At 35.6% G+C, this 18,491-nt stretch overlaps 1 protein-coding gene across 8 annotated transcripts in view; it reads right to left on the bottom strand.

Moving 5' to 3' along the window:
- LOC125238863 (probable nuclear hormone receptor HR3) overlaps window positions 1-18,491 on the bottom strand; it is a 243,604-nt gene that overhangs the window by 54,470 nt on the left and 170,643 nt on the right. The window contains exons 1-2 of one of the 8 annotated variants that reach the window (XM_048146330.1): window positions 6,813-6,976; window positions 5,990-6,698 (exon numbers count right to left, since the gene is read on the bottom strand). The exons of 5 other annotated variants lie outside the window; for them this stretch is intronic. In XM_048146330.1, coding sequence (XP_048002287.1) covers window positions 5,990-6,275 — 286 coding nt within the window. In that variant the 5' untranslated portion in view covers window positions 6,276-6,698; window positions 6,813-6,976. Of the gene's footprint in view, window positions 1-5,989; window positions 6,977-18,491 lie in introns of those variants that run through there. 2 more of the 8 variants (XM_048146331.1, XM_048146337.1) reach the window with 2 other exon arrangements.

Below are 18,491 nucleotides of genomic sequence, written 5' to 3' on the forward strand. Positions count from 1 at the left end.
GCGTTTTAACTTTGAGGAACAGCTTGAGATACGAGATTTTGTAAAAGTAGTGACGATATGCTACTTCCACTAAGTATTTCATTCTTACGAACTTTTTGGTATTTATAGCTCGTTTTTAACCCCCGACGCAAAAACGACGGGGTGTTATAAGTTTGACGTGTCTGTCTGTTTGTCTGTCTGTCTGTGTGTGTGTCTGTCTGTGGCATCATAGCTCCCGAACGGATGAACCGATTTACATTTAGTTTTTTTTTTTCTGAAAGCTGAGTTAGTCGGGAGTGTTCTTAGCCATGTTTCATGAAAATCGGTCTACTAGAGGTATGTCGCTGTCGGGGGTTTTTTTTAAATGTTAATTCTTTAAATCATAATATATTTTATTTCAGTCTTGAAATAATATAATAATAAACTAACCTAACCACAAAATTAAAATTTTGAAAAAACCCCCGACCGCGACCTAGTGGACCGATTTTCATGAAACATGGCTAAGAACACTCCCGACTAACACAGCTTTCAAATAAAAAAAACTAAATCGAAATCGTTTCATCCGTTTGGGAGCTACGATGCCACAGACAGACACACACACAGACAGACAAACAGACAGACAGACAGACAGACAGACAGACAGACGGACAGACAGACAGACACGTCAAACTTATAACACCCCGTCGTTTTTGCGTCGGGGCACAGAATATATAATAGTACAAGTACAGAAGGCCCACTGCTTTGATGTTCACGAAATGCCGCCTTTTTAAATGCCTACAAAATTATTACAAAGAAACGAGCCGCACGTGCGCAGCGTCGGACGATAGGGTTGCCTATGGATTAAAACGAATTAATTACTCAGATAAAATTTTATACAATTATATTTAAGTCTTGTGTACTTTCTAGGTATATATACAGTATTTTGGTTAAGTTCACCGTGGTTTTCCGTGGGACTTAATCAGTAGTAGATCTGTGTAAGAATGTCTTATGGTACATATTTTATTCATGATGTCTATTTAACTTAGCATTGTTAGCCATTCCACACTCGGACATCGCGTATGAGCCTTAAAAAAAAACTCGCGACGTAAAATAACAATAGAAAGTGCGAATATGCGTTCCGTGAGAACGCGCGCCACCCCTGATTAGGCCGCGAACTCGCGGCCGCCGGCATGTACTTGTAGCACGGCGATAGAATCGCGGAGTGAGCCGCCCCTGGTCGGGGGTTAAAAAACAGCTCCGTCAAATGTTAAGATATCTCGCATTCATGTATTTCTATGAATGCAAAATAAGTAAATTCGTAGGATAGGTGAGAAATCTGTATTATAGGTCAAAGGACACCCAACTAACAAAAACTAGTCTTATAGTGGCTTATAATGCCAAAAATAGTACTCTTATAATAACCTTGTAAACCCTTTACAAGAGGGCATTTGGGCACACCTTATAAGGCCAAAAACCTTATATCCCCCTTGTAGTTGCTATATTATTAGCTTTCTTATCTTGTACGTGCTTTATTATGGCATGCAATAAGAAAGTTAACCTTATAATGGCAAGAAAAGTGCTTTTAAAAGGCTAATGTACTAATAAGAATCATATTTAAAGCTTTAATAAAGGCAATTATACTTGTAAGAATCATATTCAAAGCTTTAATAAGGGCAATAGCTCTTGTACACGTTTTGTGATCATCAGATATAAGGGAGTAAAACTCAAAACGGCGAAACAGAATGCTGTTTTAAAAGTTTATTGTGCTTTTCGTAGTGATTTATGTGTACATCATCATCAAGTCATCCATTTTGCAAGTTAGTAAACGGTAAGTTAACTTTTACATATTACAATTATTTGCTTATTTATTATGAAAACTGTGTGGGAATCCAATTTCATGGTGAAATGTGATATAAAATGTGTTGTATTATTAATGCGCCCTTGTATTTCAACGGTTTTGTACTAAAAATGCGGTTAATAAATTTTGACATGTCTTAAGCAAGGCTGTTATAAGAGTAAAAGCAGTAAGCACATCATTTACAAATACTCTATAAGAGTAAACACTTTATAATAGCCACCGGTGTTACTTAAGATTCGCCATTTTATATATCTTTAGGGTTCCTTCTCACAATTAGTGAAATCCCGAACCTTACCATCTAGTTAAATATTTGTAACGGATACCAGTTAAAAATTCATAACGTTATCGTTAGAGAGCAGATTTCAGCTAGCGATTTAAATATTAATATGAATATGACTCGCATACAATATTTATTATTTTTTCTACACACGAAAAAATGTATGGGAACATAAAAGTAAAACCCTTTTTGGATGCTTTTGTGAATATTGGGCAAAAATTATAATCATAATAAATAACAATAAAAAAAATATTTATTTATACTTATTTCTTTAATATTTTTTCTGCGCATTGCACAGTAAAAACTTCTATTATGGCTCAAGGAATATAAAAATGAAAATAATTCGCTTCTTATATATATTTAAATTGAAAGTCCATTATTTAGAATAAAATACTTTTTTTTAAATGTAGTTTGTTGAAAAAATAACATTAATTTAATCTAATTATTCAGTGAAGTTTGTGGTGTGCGATGTAGGTAATAATAATAGATTATAAACCACATGACATGTATTTAAAAAATTGCACTAGTCATATCCATATTAATATTTAAATCGCTACCTGAAATCCGCTGTCCAGTTATCATGTACTTGGCGCAAAACTTTGAAATTGCATTTTTGTTCGAAAGACCGTTCTTTTTAAACCGGTATTTTGGGGAACGCTTTGATAAAGGTTTGGTTCGATTAACCGGCATAGAACAAAATAAAACCGTGTAGTCCGCAGCATGTCAGGTAATACTGATATTTTCAATATTTCATTAGGAAGTTATACCTAGAATTTTCAATTTAAAACAAACTTGTGCCTCGGAATATTTAATCTTCTGGTGCCTTATTTTATTACTTCCTATTGATTTATTGTAAATGCTGAGTCAAATACTCTATTTGATATTTATTATTATGGTTATTGTTACAGAATCTGTGGATGAGATACATAGTCAGCCGTTTTTAGTGACGTGAAGATGACAACTCTTCTCCTCCTCTTAGTAAGTAAGTGCTATTGAAAACCACAGACGATTTCAGTACCGCCATCACAATGGACTTTGTGTCGATAACTATAAACAGCCTAGCCTAAGACTTCAAACTTTTTTTTTTATTACAGATGAACTACAAAACGGCACATATTCTGATGGAGAAAATCAGTCACAATCATTACTTACACCCAAAAATAAGCCCGGAGTGGTGGATCAAAAAACATTCAAAATGGAAGAGGACGCAGGAAATAGTTTAGGTTGTAAGAAAATCACACCAAGCAAAGATGGCGCTGATAATTCAAAACAAGAAAACGAAAATCAATATATCTTTTGTGAATTTGATGAAGACCTCGATAAAGGAAACTACTTATTATTTTGGAAATATACTGATAGGTTAATTACAATTTCTACCACCGTGTAGGCGCTCTGAAGAATATATTAATATTTTGAAGTATGTAGACTCATTGAAACAGCAACATAGTGAGCAATAGAACTGAAAATATTAATCTTATAAAGTTACTTGTATCGGTTTGGTTTCGTTGCACATAAATAAATATCTTAAAAACAGTGAGTTTGTCTTTATTTGTCCTCAATTTTAATCTGTCTTAGTCCCAAAAGGACTACATATAAAATCGGTTTCTTCTTAAAATAGCCAAACATTGTATTCACTTATTCAGATCGTCCAACATTCACAATGATAATCCGCAATAAAAGTTTTTTTTATTTCAGACCAAAGTCCATAAAGTAAGGAATACACTTTTGGAACTTATTCTAATAAAGTTAATCTTAAAAATTAATATTAGTAGGTACTGAATGGATAAAAAAACTGAGTGCCTTGGTAATAGTCTCTTATACGCTCAGTTATGTATAATTGGCCACCTCCGAGTGCATGCTAGTCTGGTATAACCGGTGGACACTCTATTTAATAATGTAAACATTGTAAAACATGGAAACAATGGACCAGTTACATTTGCCCTCCAGTCGAGATCTGTCCCGCGGCCCCGCTGTATATACCTTAGGGCATTTCTCAGAGCGTTTAAATTTTTTTGATTTCGGTGGCAACATTTTTACGTGAATCCTGTAAGAGTCACATGAAATTTTGTCAATTTAAACAGAAGTCGCTGATTCCTACCAGAAGCAAAGAAAACTCATGCTATGCTTACGGGGTTCCGGTAATAATGCTGCCACCGAAATCAAAAAAGTTGAAACGCTCTGAGAAATGCCCCTTAACATTTTTCACCGCAGAGCTACAGACAGATTATAGGAGGTAGGGCATAGCGAATGATATTCCGCTTTGTGTGGTAGGGCACAGCACAGCGGATATCGTCTCGCTCGAATCTAGAGCAGAGCCCAACTGGGGTAGTACCTCCGCCTTACAGAAGACCGCAGCCAAATAGCACTAGACCCTACTCATAGTGCTGTGTTCCTGCCGGTGAGTAAGGCTGCCAGAGCTCAACGAGGGTGCGGTGCTGATGGCGGGAGGACTTACGGAACTAACTTGTTCCGTATATTGTCCTTTAGGGTCATCGGCAACCCGAACCCTCCTTGGAACTTGTACACTCCTTTTTGCTGTGTACTTAACACAGCAAAAGGGAATGTACAAGTTTAAAATGGGGTGGCAACGCGCATGTGACACTGTTTGCATTGCATGCGTTCATAGGTTACGGTGACCGCTTTCCATCAGGCGGACCGTATGCTTGTTTGCCACCGACGTAGTATAAAAAAAAAACACCTTAAATAAGAACAAAAAATATAATTATTAAGCTAAATCCAAACTCAATTCATCATTTAACGATATACCTGTATTACTGTCACTGCTGCTTGCCTGCATATTCTTATAATTATTCCATAATGGCATCCTCTACGGAACCACTAATCGATAAGTTGGGATCAGATTGTTCACATTCGCTGGATTTTCAAAATTACGAATCAAGTTTTATAAAAACTTTTAATACGACACTTTCAAGAATAATGCCTTTATAATTATTGTATAAGAGAAAATGTATTGCTTTAATTCTTTTAAACACTTTATAAAATGCTATAATTTGTTTGCTGGATAGACGTTTTATAATATGCTCCTATGAGGCATAAAGCATCATAGTTATCTTATGCATTACTTTTATAAGAATAATTGGCCATAACAAAAGCTTTTATAGTGCTTTGAATATTATACAGCGAAAAGGCATTTTAAATGGCTTCTATAGGAATACATATTTTTAAACACTTATTGCAGTCATATAAATTGGACTTATTAACGTGTACATGGCCAAGTTATAAGAGTAAATGTACTATAGGCCAAATCCTCTTATAATGAGCTACTATAAGAGTAAATATTTTTAAACCCTTATTGCAGTCATATAAATTGGACTTATTAACGTGTACATGGCCTATAAGAGTAAATGTACTATTGGCCAAATCCTCTTATAATGAGCTACTATAAGAGTAAATATTTTTAAACCCTTATTGCAGTCATATAAATTTGACTTATTAACGTGTACATGGCCAAATTATAAGAGTAAATGTACTATTAGGCCAAATTCTCTTATAATGAGCCGCTATAAGGAACTCTGGCATAATAAATGCTATTTTAAAACTACTATGAGTGTTTTGCCCTTATAGATTGATTTTATAAGGATATTTTGTTTGTTGGGCATTGAACTTTTGAAAACTAACTAAAAATTTACTTAATGATCTAAATATGTTATCTTATTTAGTGACTCTTTTAAAAAGAGACTAGGATTTCCAGCTTGGTGGCAAATAAGGATACTGCCCCCCTGGTGGTAAGCGGTCACTTTAGCAGTCAATAATATCGGTTACTCCAAGGCTGTGAAAGGAGTGGATATATACAACAGTCGATTCTCCAGCGTCCATACACTATAGTAGCCGCTTACAAACAGGCTATAAAAACAGGCTATAGAAAAAAAACATACCTCGTATAGAATTGGCAGCTTTCTTGTCCATAAACATGGTGTTCATAGATGACCCGAACATCCCATCGCTCCCCCCCGGCGGGGGGGAGGTGCTGTCAGCCACAGACCCAATGTCCTGCATACCCATTCCCATCTGGGTATGCATGTCAGTATGCGGCTCCCGTTTCAGCTGCATCCCCTGTGGCAGCGATGTCGCGTGCAGCATCGTTGTCGCCGACGAGTGCCCGCCATGTTGATCCGGCGGCCATTGCGACCCAAACAACTCGTGGAATTGGTTGTTATTCATTTTCGACAGTTTAAAAAAAGAAGGGTTTTTGTCTAGGGTTTAGGTAGATAACCACCACTGTGCGAATCGCATTCGCATTATTCTACTATCACTGTGTTTGGTGTTTCTCTTTTTGACTTTGTCGTTAAGGCAACTTTTTTTTTTTAATTATACCATATGATTATGGCACGATTGTTCAACTAAGTTGTTTTTTATTATAAGCACCAATTAACTGATATATATAATGTTCCGGCTAAAAATGGTCAAGTTCCGTTTCGCAAAGTTTATCTCAGGTATTAACTTCTTGAATAGCAACAAGTTTTTTGGCATTTTGTCTCCGTGGTGAAGTTTTAAAAATCACTTTCCCTTCAAAACATAAGGCACTGTTTCTTATTGTTCACACTTGTTCCCGTATACTATGTTTAATCCTTAAAAATACTGAATCTGCAAAGAAATACAGAGCGGAAAGAAGGATTTTGTTTCTTTAAAGTTAGGGAAGAATGCCAATTCGAGAACGATTTTAAGTAACCGTTCGGTTACTTAAAATCAGGAACACACTTTTGTAAATCCAGTTTGGTCACTTCACTGTCACTTTGTAAAAATATACGTTCACCTCACTAGTGTAGAAGAAAAAATTTGTACGTTAATTTTGTACTATATGTAGCGCACAGCTCGGTGTTCCGACGGCGACTGGCGGCCCGCGCGACGTTCCAAACGTGACTGACGGACGCACAGTCGAATCTTCAAAGGCTACGAAAAAAAATTCATCCGAATATTCCAGCTAGCTCATAGTTATAGTTCAACGTCCAGCCAGTCACAAAAATCCGCGTGAAACCGCCTTATTAAGAAGAAAAAAGTCGCGTACCCGGTCCTAAAGATGAAGAACGTTCGATTTTCAAAATTCGAAATGGAAAAATCTTAGTATTAATTGTAATTAAGAAGCAAAATGACTGGCCGGTATGACTCGGCATGTGGGTGTGTGCGTGACGACGTAATCTATACGCGCGGCGCGCACACTACAGCGCGCAGGGCGTTGAACCGAGGACCCAAACAAAGTAGATTTCGGTGAAAAGTTGTTGAACCCTAGGAGCGTTCGAACCGCGATTTTTGGCAAACGTTCGATTTTCGAATTTCGTTTTTAATTAACGGTTTTTCTATTGCAAGTGATATTGTCGGTTAAGGGGTCAGTGACCCCGGAAAATGCTCGTGTGCTGGTTTTGTTTTATTAGTAATTTTGTTTTTATTTTGCAATTAATGTTTACAGGAAATTTTAATTGCTCTTTATTATAAAATACCTGCCTACTGGAGGTAAAAGAAAATATAATTGTGATCCATTCAGCTAAATATACACTTTGAGGATTTTTGGCAGAATTCATAACATAATGTATTAACGTTCATTTAGTTCGTTGACCTCATAGTACTACCTAGAGGTGACAGGCTATATTACTCTGATCCTTACTCATTTCTTACTTAAAATATAGCAATAATTAATGCAATATTTTCATCAATGCTTAGAATAACTTGCGTCACTGGATAAGGATATTAATTATTATTTTTATTGAATTTTTAAATTTTGGCTAAGGATCATAGTACCGTTAGAAAGGCAAAAATAAATAAAGTAAATAAGTTATACTGTGATTTTCATATGTTTATAGAGTTGAATTGAAGATGATAGAATCGTATTTTTTAACAAATTTCAAATTTATCTACCTTATCACTATTTTGGCAAATTTTCAAATATTTCACTCTACCACTTTTATGTCTAGGTATCTCTAGATTACCTAATACGACTCTATCAGACATTTCAGACTTAGCCCAGACCTAAATATCGGCTGACTCCACCGAGGCTGACTCAGTACTTGGTCGAGTAACCGGGTGCCCCGGGTTCGATTCCCAGGTCGACACGAATTAAGATTTTAAGTGTTACATCAGATAAATTAGCCTTTTAAAATGTTTGTGATGTTCTTACTTTGTTTTTTTTTGTACAATTCGAATTTGAAAATACGTGAAATATTAGCTCTAGATACAATACTGGTGTGTCAGTTTTAAGTGTCGTTATTGTTTGAGGAAATATCCGATACATATCTTATAATTTAGAGCTGAATACGAATCTGGCCGTATGTGTTGTAATAAAACGGTTGGTTAAGTTAACCCTTAATTTGGCAGACATAGAGACATTAAAAATGTCGTATTTTTTTGTTGAATACTATTTTTGTGGGTCATAAGATGCCCCGAAAAAATAATGAAATAAATCTTAATCTTTCAGTTTTTCAGGAAAATTATGTTCGGTGTGGCGAACACTGCCAGCTAATCAAGAATAAAAAGTGCCAAATACTTTGCTATATAATTTGTAAGAAACATACAAATTTATTCGTAGAAAATAAACATAAATGTATTGTTTACACTTTGTGTGCCCTTTGATTACCTTGTGACCCCGAAACTAGACCTCCTTTGTAATGTTGACACCGAATATCCTGGTACTCTTGGAGACGGTAAGGGGAATGTCCTGGAATCTAGTCGCTATGTTATTTCAAATGGGGTTTTAAATGCGGAAAATGTGCAAAACTTCTTACTGGGGTTCAACTCGACGAGATTATGTTTACTCCACTCGGATACCTGCTTAAGAGAAGCATCCATTTGAGACACAAGTTGCATTCTGCATTCCAAAACCTGCTCACGATAGGCATTTGCACGACCTGTGTGCTGGCTATCACCTGTGCTGTCATCCGCATAGCAATAGATATTGCTAGTTACTAGCATATCATTGATATGAAGGATGAACAGGGTCGGTGATAGGATAGATCTTTGGGGTACACCTCTGTTAATGGGCTGGATTTCTAAGCATTGATCGTCGATGAAAACAGAAATGCTTCGCCCAGGTAGAAAGCTGGCGACCCACATGCAAAGCCCTTCTGGGACGTACGAGGGGAGCTTGGGAAATACGTCTTATGCTAAACTCTATCAAAAACCTTAGGCAGCGATATCTAGGCTAACTGCCAGAGCCTCTCCCTTGTTCTCAATGGCGGTGGCCCAACTATGACTCAAGTATACCAGAAGATCCCCAGCGCCACGACCATGGCGTAAGCCGTATTGCCGGTCACTATAAGCTGGTGCTCTTCAGGTACGCTAAGAGCTGGTTATTAACCACTTACTTCATCACCTTGGAGAGAAGAGAGGTTCTCTCATTTGGCCTCAATGGGCCGATAGTGTGCAGGGCTTGTGCGATTACCCTTCTTTGCGGTTGGATGGACTCAAGCAGTCTTTCAGGATGACGGGCATTTAATACCTGAGCAGTATGAATGCGAAAAAAGGCGCGTTGAAACCGGGGTTAGTTCCGGAGCGCACGTTTTCAGCACAATAGCTGGTATACCATCAGGCTCATTGGACTTATTGACACCGAGGGCAAAAAGTGCACGCCTAACTACACTTTTGAAGCGAACCTCGGGCATGGATGCCTCACAGCGCGGGTTCTGGTGTACGGAGGCCAAAGTATTTTTGAGGAAGTGGGAAGACATGAAGAAGAGGGGTCTGAATCCTCGCTGTAGGACCTTCCTGATGCAAAGGTGATCCATCGCGGTTCAACACGGTAACGCGGCAAGAGCACGGATAGGTACTTTTGCATCGGGATGTTCGTAATTAGGTTAGAGTTGGCTATTAATTTTATGTATGTAGATGTAAGATTAATGTAATTTACTTTTGTGCTCATTTGCGAATAAAATATTTTGATATAAGGTCCACCGATTAGTTGGCAATGTTCGTCATACCGAACATGCAAGCCTGGAACTCATACACTGCGTAGCTGGCGGTGTTCGCCACACCGAACATGCAACAAACCTACTATTTCACTGTGATGATGGCAGTGTTCGGTACCGCGAACATGACTTTTGAATTATTACTGTCACAAAATTAAGACTTACACTAAACTAGAAACTCTTTAGTACGATTAATTAACTCATTGGTAATCGATAAATGTCGTTTTTATAAATGTGACACCATAAAAATCTAATATAATGTCATAAATAACTTGATGATACTTCGCGGTTGCCGTCTTGCCGCGATTTTGCGTGCACTGCTGACATACGAAATTTGCGACAGTAATGAATTCATTTTCTACCAATTAAAACAATACATAGCTACAATTTGAATCGAAAGAAAAATAAACAAAGATGAAAATGTGACCAGTAGATTTTTTTGAAATGTATGTTCGCCACAGCGAACACTGTCCAATTAAGGGTTAATGTATGTTTAAACTCTATATTACAAAACACAAAACATGACACAGGATAGACAGTACAAAGGCGAACTTACCCCTTTAAGGGATTTCTTCCAGCTAACCTTTGAATATTTATAATTAGAATATTAATAATTATAATTTAAGAAAATAAATAAAATAAAATAAAATAAATAAATATTATAGGACATTCTTACATTACTACACAGATTGACTGAGGCCCACGGTAAGCTCAAGAAGGCCTGTGTTGTGGGTACTCAGACAACGATATAATAATATATAATATATAAATACTTATATACATAGAAAACATCCATGACTCAATAAAATAAAATTAGAATATTTATAATTTAAGTTAGTTTTAGGTCATTGCATTATTTGTATTTTTTAATTTTTGTAATACAACATTTGTTTAAAAAGTATCTAAACTAAAAGTATGCCTTTCAGAAATACGTCAAAAATCTCGTCTCAATAATGACTCATTACCAAGGTCATTGAACTCATTGACCCCGGAGGTAGAACCGAAAGTTTTCGGAATGCCGTTCAAAAATCCTAAAATACCACGTGGGCCTATGAATGATTGTACTTAGGACCTTTTTTGTTTTTAATGTTATTGACCCGAAGGGTGAGTGTACGCAAGGACGTTCAATTTGTGGGTGAGTGACTTCTGGGGGGGGGGGGGGGTATGTTATGAAACGTTGCGAAATGACTCAATGACCAAGAACATTTAATACTACCAAGATCGATTTTATACTGGACTGACAAAGCCTACAAAAAAGCGTATGACCTTGAAATGTATGGGCTTTTTAGGCTTAAAACTAGATGGCGCTGTTTCGCAGCCTGAAAGTGGCCAAAATCATATTTTTCCCCAAATGTTTTTGGGTGTTTTAATTTTTAGGGTGCCGTAGTCAACTAGGAACCCTTATAGTTTCGCCATGTCTTTCTGTCCGTCCGTCCGTCCGTCCGTCCGCGGATAATCTCAGTAACCGTTAGTACTAGAAAGCTGAAATTTGGTACCAATATGTATATCAATCACGCCAACAAAGTGCAAAAATAAAAAATGGAAAAAAATGTTTTATTAGGGTACCCCCCCTACATGTAAAGTGGGGGCTGATATTTTTTTTCATTCCTACCCCTACGTGTGATATATTGTTGGATAGGTATTTGAAAATGAATAAGGATTTACTAAGATCGTTTTTTGATAATATTAATATTTTCGGAAATAATCGCTCCTAAAGGGAAAAATATGAAAAAAATCACAAAAGTAGAACTTTATAAAGACTTTCTAGGAAAATTGTTTTGAACTTGATAGGTTCAGTAGTTTTTGAGAAAAATATGGAAAACTACGGAACCCTACACTGAGCGTGGCCTGACACGCTCTTGGCCGGTTTTTATAAGAACAAATGACATATTTCTTTATTTTAAAATCATGATATAACGTCAATACACATTTTGAAAAAAAAAAAACAATTGTTGGCGTCAGTAGTGTAGTTTATGATAGTATTTAATAGGTGGCGCTAAAAAATCGAGGTACGATTCTTAGTATAAAAAGTAAATCCTATAAATCCTTGATGAAAATGAAAATAAAAATTATAATTTTGAAAATAAAACCTATATTAAGCCCATTTCCATTAAAAGTGTTAAAACGTAACGAAACGAGGATCAATAGGTCGTTAGCTTAGAGCGAGAGGTCCGTGACGTCACGGCTGTCTCGCTCGCACGCAAGGTCACCGCCTGAACGGGACAGAAGGGCTTAAAGACAGGAACTACCTTTAGGACCCTTAATTCATACATACAATTACGCCTGTATCCCATAAGAGGGTAGGCAGAGCACATGAAACTACTAAAGTATCAGTTACACTTGGCAAAAAGGGTTGAAAGAAACCGAAATTGTGACATTGCAGTGACAGGTTGCCAGCCTCTCGCCTACGCCACAATTTAACCCATATCCCACAGTCGACTTCTACGACACCCACGGGAAGAAAGGGGGTGGTGAAATTCTTAACCCATCTCCACAACTTTAAAAGTATTGTAGAATCGCGTGAATTGATCGAAGATTAAGTACAGCCCTATCTGGCGTAGTCGGTAGTGACCCTGCCTGCTATGTCAATGGTCCGGGGTTCGAATCCCAGTAAGGGCAATAGCTAAATGATTATAGTAACGTTTCTGCTCATATAGTTATAGTATGTTTATATTTTTAATACGTGGCTTGATAATGTTGATGTTCTCAAATTATTTGAAAAAGTACCAATTGCTTGAAATTTTTATCTATTAGTTTGTCACTTCTGGGAGTTCTGGGCGAGCTCACTCCATCGTAAGCCACGTCATTGCCTTTGGCTACTTTGTGGCCAAGAGTAAGCCCATTTAAAATAATAAAAAAACTTCTGTCTTTCAGCTGTAATTCTACTGGTGTGAATTTTTCCTCTTACAATATCCAAATAAACAAAAATAATTTGATTATTGTAAATATACATATAAATATCTGAGTCATACCCTAAATATAGGTGTACCCTTGTTTCGCCGACAAACTTTTCATCGAATATCATTTCATCGACAATAAATCATCGAAAGTATAATTCGAGTAAAATTGTTTCCAGTAATTTTGTTTCAACTACTATTTATTTGAAGTTAGGTTAGAACTGTGACCACAAAAACAAATAGTTTACAGAGAATGTTTAGGTTAGGTTCGACCTGTGATTTACACAGAAGCAAACGTATTGCAGAGTAGGTTTAGGTTAGGTTAGAACTGTGATCACACAAAAACAAACAGTTTACAGAGTAGGTTTAGGTTAGGTTAGAACAGCGACCCTACACACAATAACGATTTTTATTTAAAGTAGGTTTAGGTTAGGTTAGAACTGTGACCAATCAAACAGTTTACAAATTGTAAAATTTTAGAAAAAATCATAATTGAAATAATATGTTGTGCGTAATGAATTGTATTTAATGTAAAACAAAATGAAATGAAAAAACACGAAACGAAATACCGCGATATAAAGTAAACTCGGAATAACTTATCTACGAAATAAAAGTCTACGGTTTGATTTACTTGTATCGATTATTCTACGATATAAACTGTCGATGAAATGAAATTATTTGAAACGTTGTCTTTGAAATAATATTCGAAGAAGTGTCTGTCGGCGATTCAAGGGTAAACCCTAAATACAATATTTCTTCAAATATTAGTTATAACATACGTGTGTAAAAACTAAAAATGTACTGTTATGATAAAAATCGTAAATAAAAATGGTTGTCAAGGCCTGATATATGAAATCAGTATTATAGATAGTATTATACACTCGCGGTCAAAGAAACCGGGTCAGTGACGAAAACCTCAATATCTTGCAAACCGTTGGTCGTAACTGCATGAAACTAACTCTATTTTAAAGAGAATTTAATATCCTACTAAATCCAACCTTCAATGTTCTACATACTAACTGGAAAAATGTTTAATTGAAACTAAAGGTTAATTAGGTACTTATTTGGAATTGCGTTCGTTTTAATTCTGCTTGTTTTTAAGCAATTGTTTTCAATCTGTGAATGAATTATGATAAAGGGCTGTCATTGTTGTATTTTGTGGTCATTCTTGAATGTCTATGCATGAAATGAATATACTCGTATCATCACTATATTAGAAGTCAGAGATATACAGCGAGAAGAACCACAGGTGTGTCACTTTCTACAGTAGATCGAATCCTCCAACCTCCAACGTTACCTACAAACTGGGCAGAACTTTAGAAGATCAGAAACCAGCAAAATAAAATGTACTACAGCTAGAGAAGACCAATTTATCATTAAAACTAGGCTCCGAAATCGGCACCTCACAGCAGTTGAAGTAAAAAATCAGCTTTTAGAGACCCGAAAGGATGGCATCAGCGAGTGGACTGTCAGGCGGCAGCACAAAGAAGCAAATTTGACCCCACATAGACCGGCCAATGCCCCAACATTTGAAAAAATACATCGAACAGTATTAAATTATCTACAACTTGCAGTTTAATTCATGTCCCTAGCTTTATTATTTTAGGAGATATTACAGATTTTCGTACTGACCCGGTTTCCTTGACCGCGAGTGTAGATAATACAGATAGTACTCTGTACTTTAAAATTGATAAAAATTGCATGTTTTATCAGTGAGAGTTCGTTGACTGGGAAAGATGATATTTTTGAGGAAAAATAATATTTTCATAAAATTACTACATGGCAATTTTTTTCGATGGATTATTTTTTTAATTCATTATTTTATTCTTTTTAAAATAAATATGTAGTACAAACTGGTACTTAATAAAAAAGATCGGACGTAGGTTTATTTGATATTCAATGTTTTGTGAACATAATAATTACGAATACGCGATACGGGTATAAAATAGGTACCAATAAACCTGATAATTATATAGATTTTAATAAAAAAAAACTAATTTTCCAAATCTGTCCAGGCGTCTTCGAATAATCAGGGAACGTTACATAAAAAAAAAGATCGAGAGGAATTGAGAACCTCCTCCTTTTTTGAAGTCGGTTAATATGACATTATGACATATAATTCCCTCTATTGTCGATTGTTAATTATCTATAAAAAAAATTTCACTTTGACAAAACGTAAATATTTTTTCCCCTCACTAGCTCGGAAACACGTGTTTTGTCCTTTAATACCAGCGGGTAAAAACGCATTTTATCCACTAGTGGGTAAAGTAAATTGACCTTGAATAAAGTCAAATTAACTGCTTTAAAATTGATAAAAGTAGGTGAATCTAGTAATAAAGATGATTTACCACCTGTGCTGCTTCCAGTAGAGCAGTGATAAACGCATTTTTTGCGTTGTAGTTTCCTCGCTATAGTGAGAGGAAAAGTTTTGTGTTACACACGGGTGCAAATGTATTTTACTTCTCGTGTGGTAAAAACTCGCAAGTTCAGGATTCTATTCTTGAACCACTCGCTTCGCTCGTGGTTCAACTATAGAATCTTTTCACTTGCTCGTTTTTCAATTCCACACTCGGCGTTAAAATACAACTTTGCCCCCTTGTATAACAAATAACTATTATTTTTTTGCAACATTTCAGGAAACAGTGTAAACTTTCAGATGACCGCTAAATTATATTCCGAATCCAAAAATCCGAATGTGGAGCGCATTCGAATTTCAAACCGCGGGGTTTAACGAACTATGAACTCATTGGTGACCCTTTTGACAATTCACAACTGAAATAAAGGCTGGTACACACGTTAAAACAAAAAAAAAGCTTATTCTCTTTTTAACCCTTTTAGTCGCATTTAGACGAACCTTGGGATGCTATGGTAAACCTATTTCTAGAAATGGCGAAGGAACTAATTTTAAGCCACTCTCCGGCATCTGAGCAGTGAACACAGTTTTTTTTTGTTACAACTAGTTTTTATTTCAGTGTAATCAAAAAAATATTACTATTCAAATTTAGAAAGACAAATTCACGCAAATATTAAATTAATATTATTTTTCATTTTTAGTCTTAGTTCGTATTCACATTATCCGATACGATATCGGTAGTCGGAAGGATTTCAAAGGAAAAAATCAAAGATGGATGCTTAAATTGTCTATGGGATATCAGTCCGACATCCGATATCGGATCGGATAATGTGAAAACGCACTTAGACTCTTACATAATTAAGTACCCAAATATATTATATTCATGTAAATAAATGATAACTCTAGAGTATTTTCATTCCCTTTAACAAAATATTGATTTATATAATTTTAGATTATCATTTATCAGTATCGGATTAGTTTAAATATTTCTTATAAATATAAATTTTAACGGTTCCAGTGACGTTCTATTTTCAAAAAAAACATTCCTAAAATTCGCAACATAGTAAGGCGGCGGAATTGAAAAAAGTCGTCTAGTTTTGAAGTTGATGTGACTGGAGAGTATACTGCTGACAAGTGGTATCGTTGTGATCGGTAGACTTTACTGAGTACGAAATAATGACTTGTCGCTTTCTCAGACTGTGGGGGGGTTAACTATGACGTCACAAAGATCGCGGTCCCGTGTTTCAATTTTTTGCCAATTTGTCTAGAACCCCTTATCCAATTTTGAAAAATGAGGTGTGGATTGAAAGCGTATAATATGCTGATTAAGATTTATTATATGTGAAAAGTATAGTTTTGTTAGTTATTTTTTAATTAATAATAATGCAAAATATACTTTTTTTTTACTCTCTTTTTTGATTTTTGTGACTCAAAAAGGCAATGAAAACGGCCACTTAGCTAAAAAATATGTTATATAAATCATTTAACTACATTATTAAGCTATCTGTTGCTTTTTAAATTTCTACGATCGGATAATAAATAAGCAAACTACAACCAACATACCTGTAGGCGGGGAGTACCGCTTGACACGCGTTCCCATACATTCGGCGTCTACCAAATTACACCTCGCGCAAAATTCGTTTCAAGCAGATATACCTCTAATCTTATTCATTGTAACCTATCAATATTGGTATCATTTGAAAGTACAATTAAAGTACTTTAAGAAACAATGTCAATCATTTTCTTAAAATCAATAATCGTCAGTCTGCGGTGGTTACAAAGGAAAAAAAGTGGGTATGCAATTTGACTGGTTTCCTAGGTTTGATACCCTAGACGAGTTTAAAAAGGGAGGTAAAGGTGACATATGGGTTGTTCTCTGGCCTAAAAGCTATACAGAGGGTCAGGGGAGAAAAAAACTAGGGTTTAAGTTTAGTTTTAAGTTATTTTTTCTTTTATTTGTTGATTTTATTGTGTTTAATTTTTTTGTAATTTTATCAAGGATACACGTTGGTTTCTTTTGCTGAAAATTCCCTTTTTTATGAAAAATGTTATGAATTTCATGGCATTTTCCGATAGAGACTAAAATTAACTTTCAAATAAGGCCACATAGTCATACTGATACATAGTCATACCCTTAATATTATATAAGTAAAAGTATGACTATGTGGCCTTATTTGAAAGTTAATTTTAGTCTCTATCGGAAAAAGCCATAAAATTCGTAACATTTCTCATAAAAAAGGCAACTTTTAGCAAAAGAAACCAACGTGTATCCTTGATAAAATTACAAAAAAATTAAACACAATAAAATCAACAAATAAAGGAAAAAATAACTTAAAACTAAACCCTAGTTTTTTCTCCCCTGACCCTCTGTGTAGCTTTTAGGCCAGAGAAAAACCCATATGTCACCTTTAAAACTCGTCTAGGGTATCAAACCTAGGAAACCAGTCAAATTGCATACCCACTTTTTTCCTTTGTAACCACCACAGACTGGCGATTATTGATTTAAAAAAAATGATTGACATTGTTTTTTAAAGTACTTTAATTGTGCTTTCAAATGATATAAATATTAATAGGTTACGATGAATAAGATTAGAGGTATATCTGCTTGAAACGAATTTTGCGCGAGGTGTAATTTGGTAGACGCCGAATGTATGGGAACGCGTGTCAAGCGGTACTCCCCGCCTACAGGTATGTGGTTGTAGTTTGCTCATTTATTATCCGATCGTAGAAATTCAAAAAGCAACAGATAGCTTAATAATGTAGTTAAATGATTTATATAACATATTTTTTAGCTAAGTGGCCGTCTTCATTGCCTTTTTGAGTCACAAAAATCAAAAAAGAGAGTAAAAAAAGTATATTTTGCATTATTATTAATTAAAAAATAACTAACAAAACTATACTTTTCACATATAATAAATCTTAATCAGCATGTTATACGCTTTCAATCGACACCTCATTTTTCAAAATTGGATAAGGGGTTCTAGACAAATTGGCAAAAAATTGAAACCCGGGACCGCGATCTTTGTGACGTCATAGTTAACCCCCCCACAGTCTGAGAATGCGACAAGTCATTATTTCGTACTCAGTAAAGTCTACCGATCACAACGATACCACTTGTCAGCAGTATACTCTCCAGTCACATCAACTTTTTCCGAGACCCTCTCGCCGCTCTACTAACAACGGAAACAATTTATCCGTTGAAACTGTAAATTTGAATTCCGAATCAGAATCTAGT

This window comes from Leguminivora glycinivorella, chromosome 24 (assembly GCF_023078275.1).
Source record: "Leguminivora glycinivorella isolate SPB_JAAS2020 chromosome 24, LegGlyc_1.1, whole genome shotgun sequence".
Lineage (NCBI taxonomy): Eukaryota > Metazoa > Arthropoda > Insecta > Lepidoptera > Tortricidae > Leguminivora > Leguminivora glycinivorella.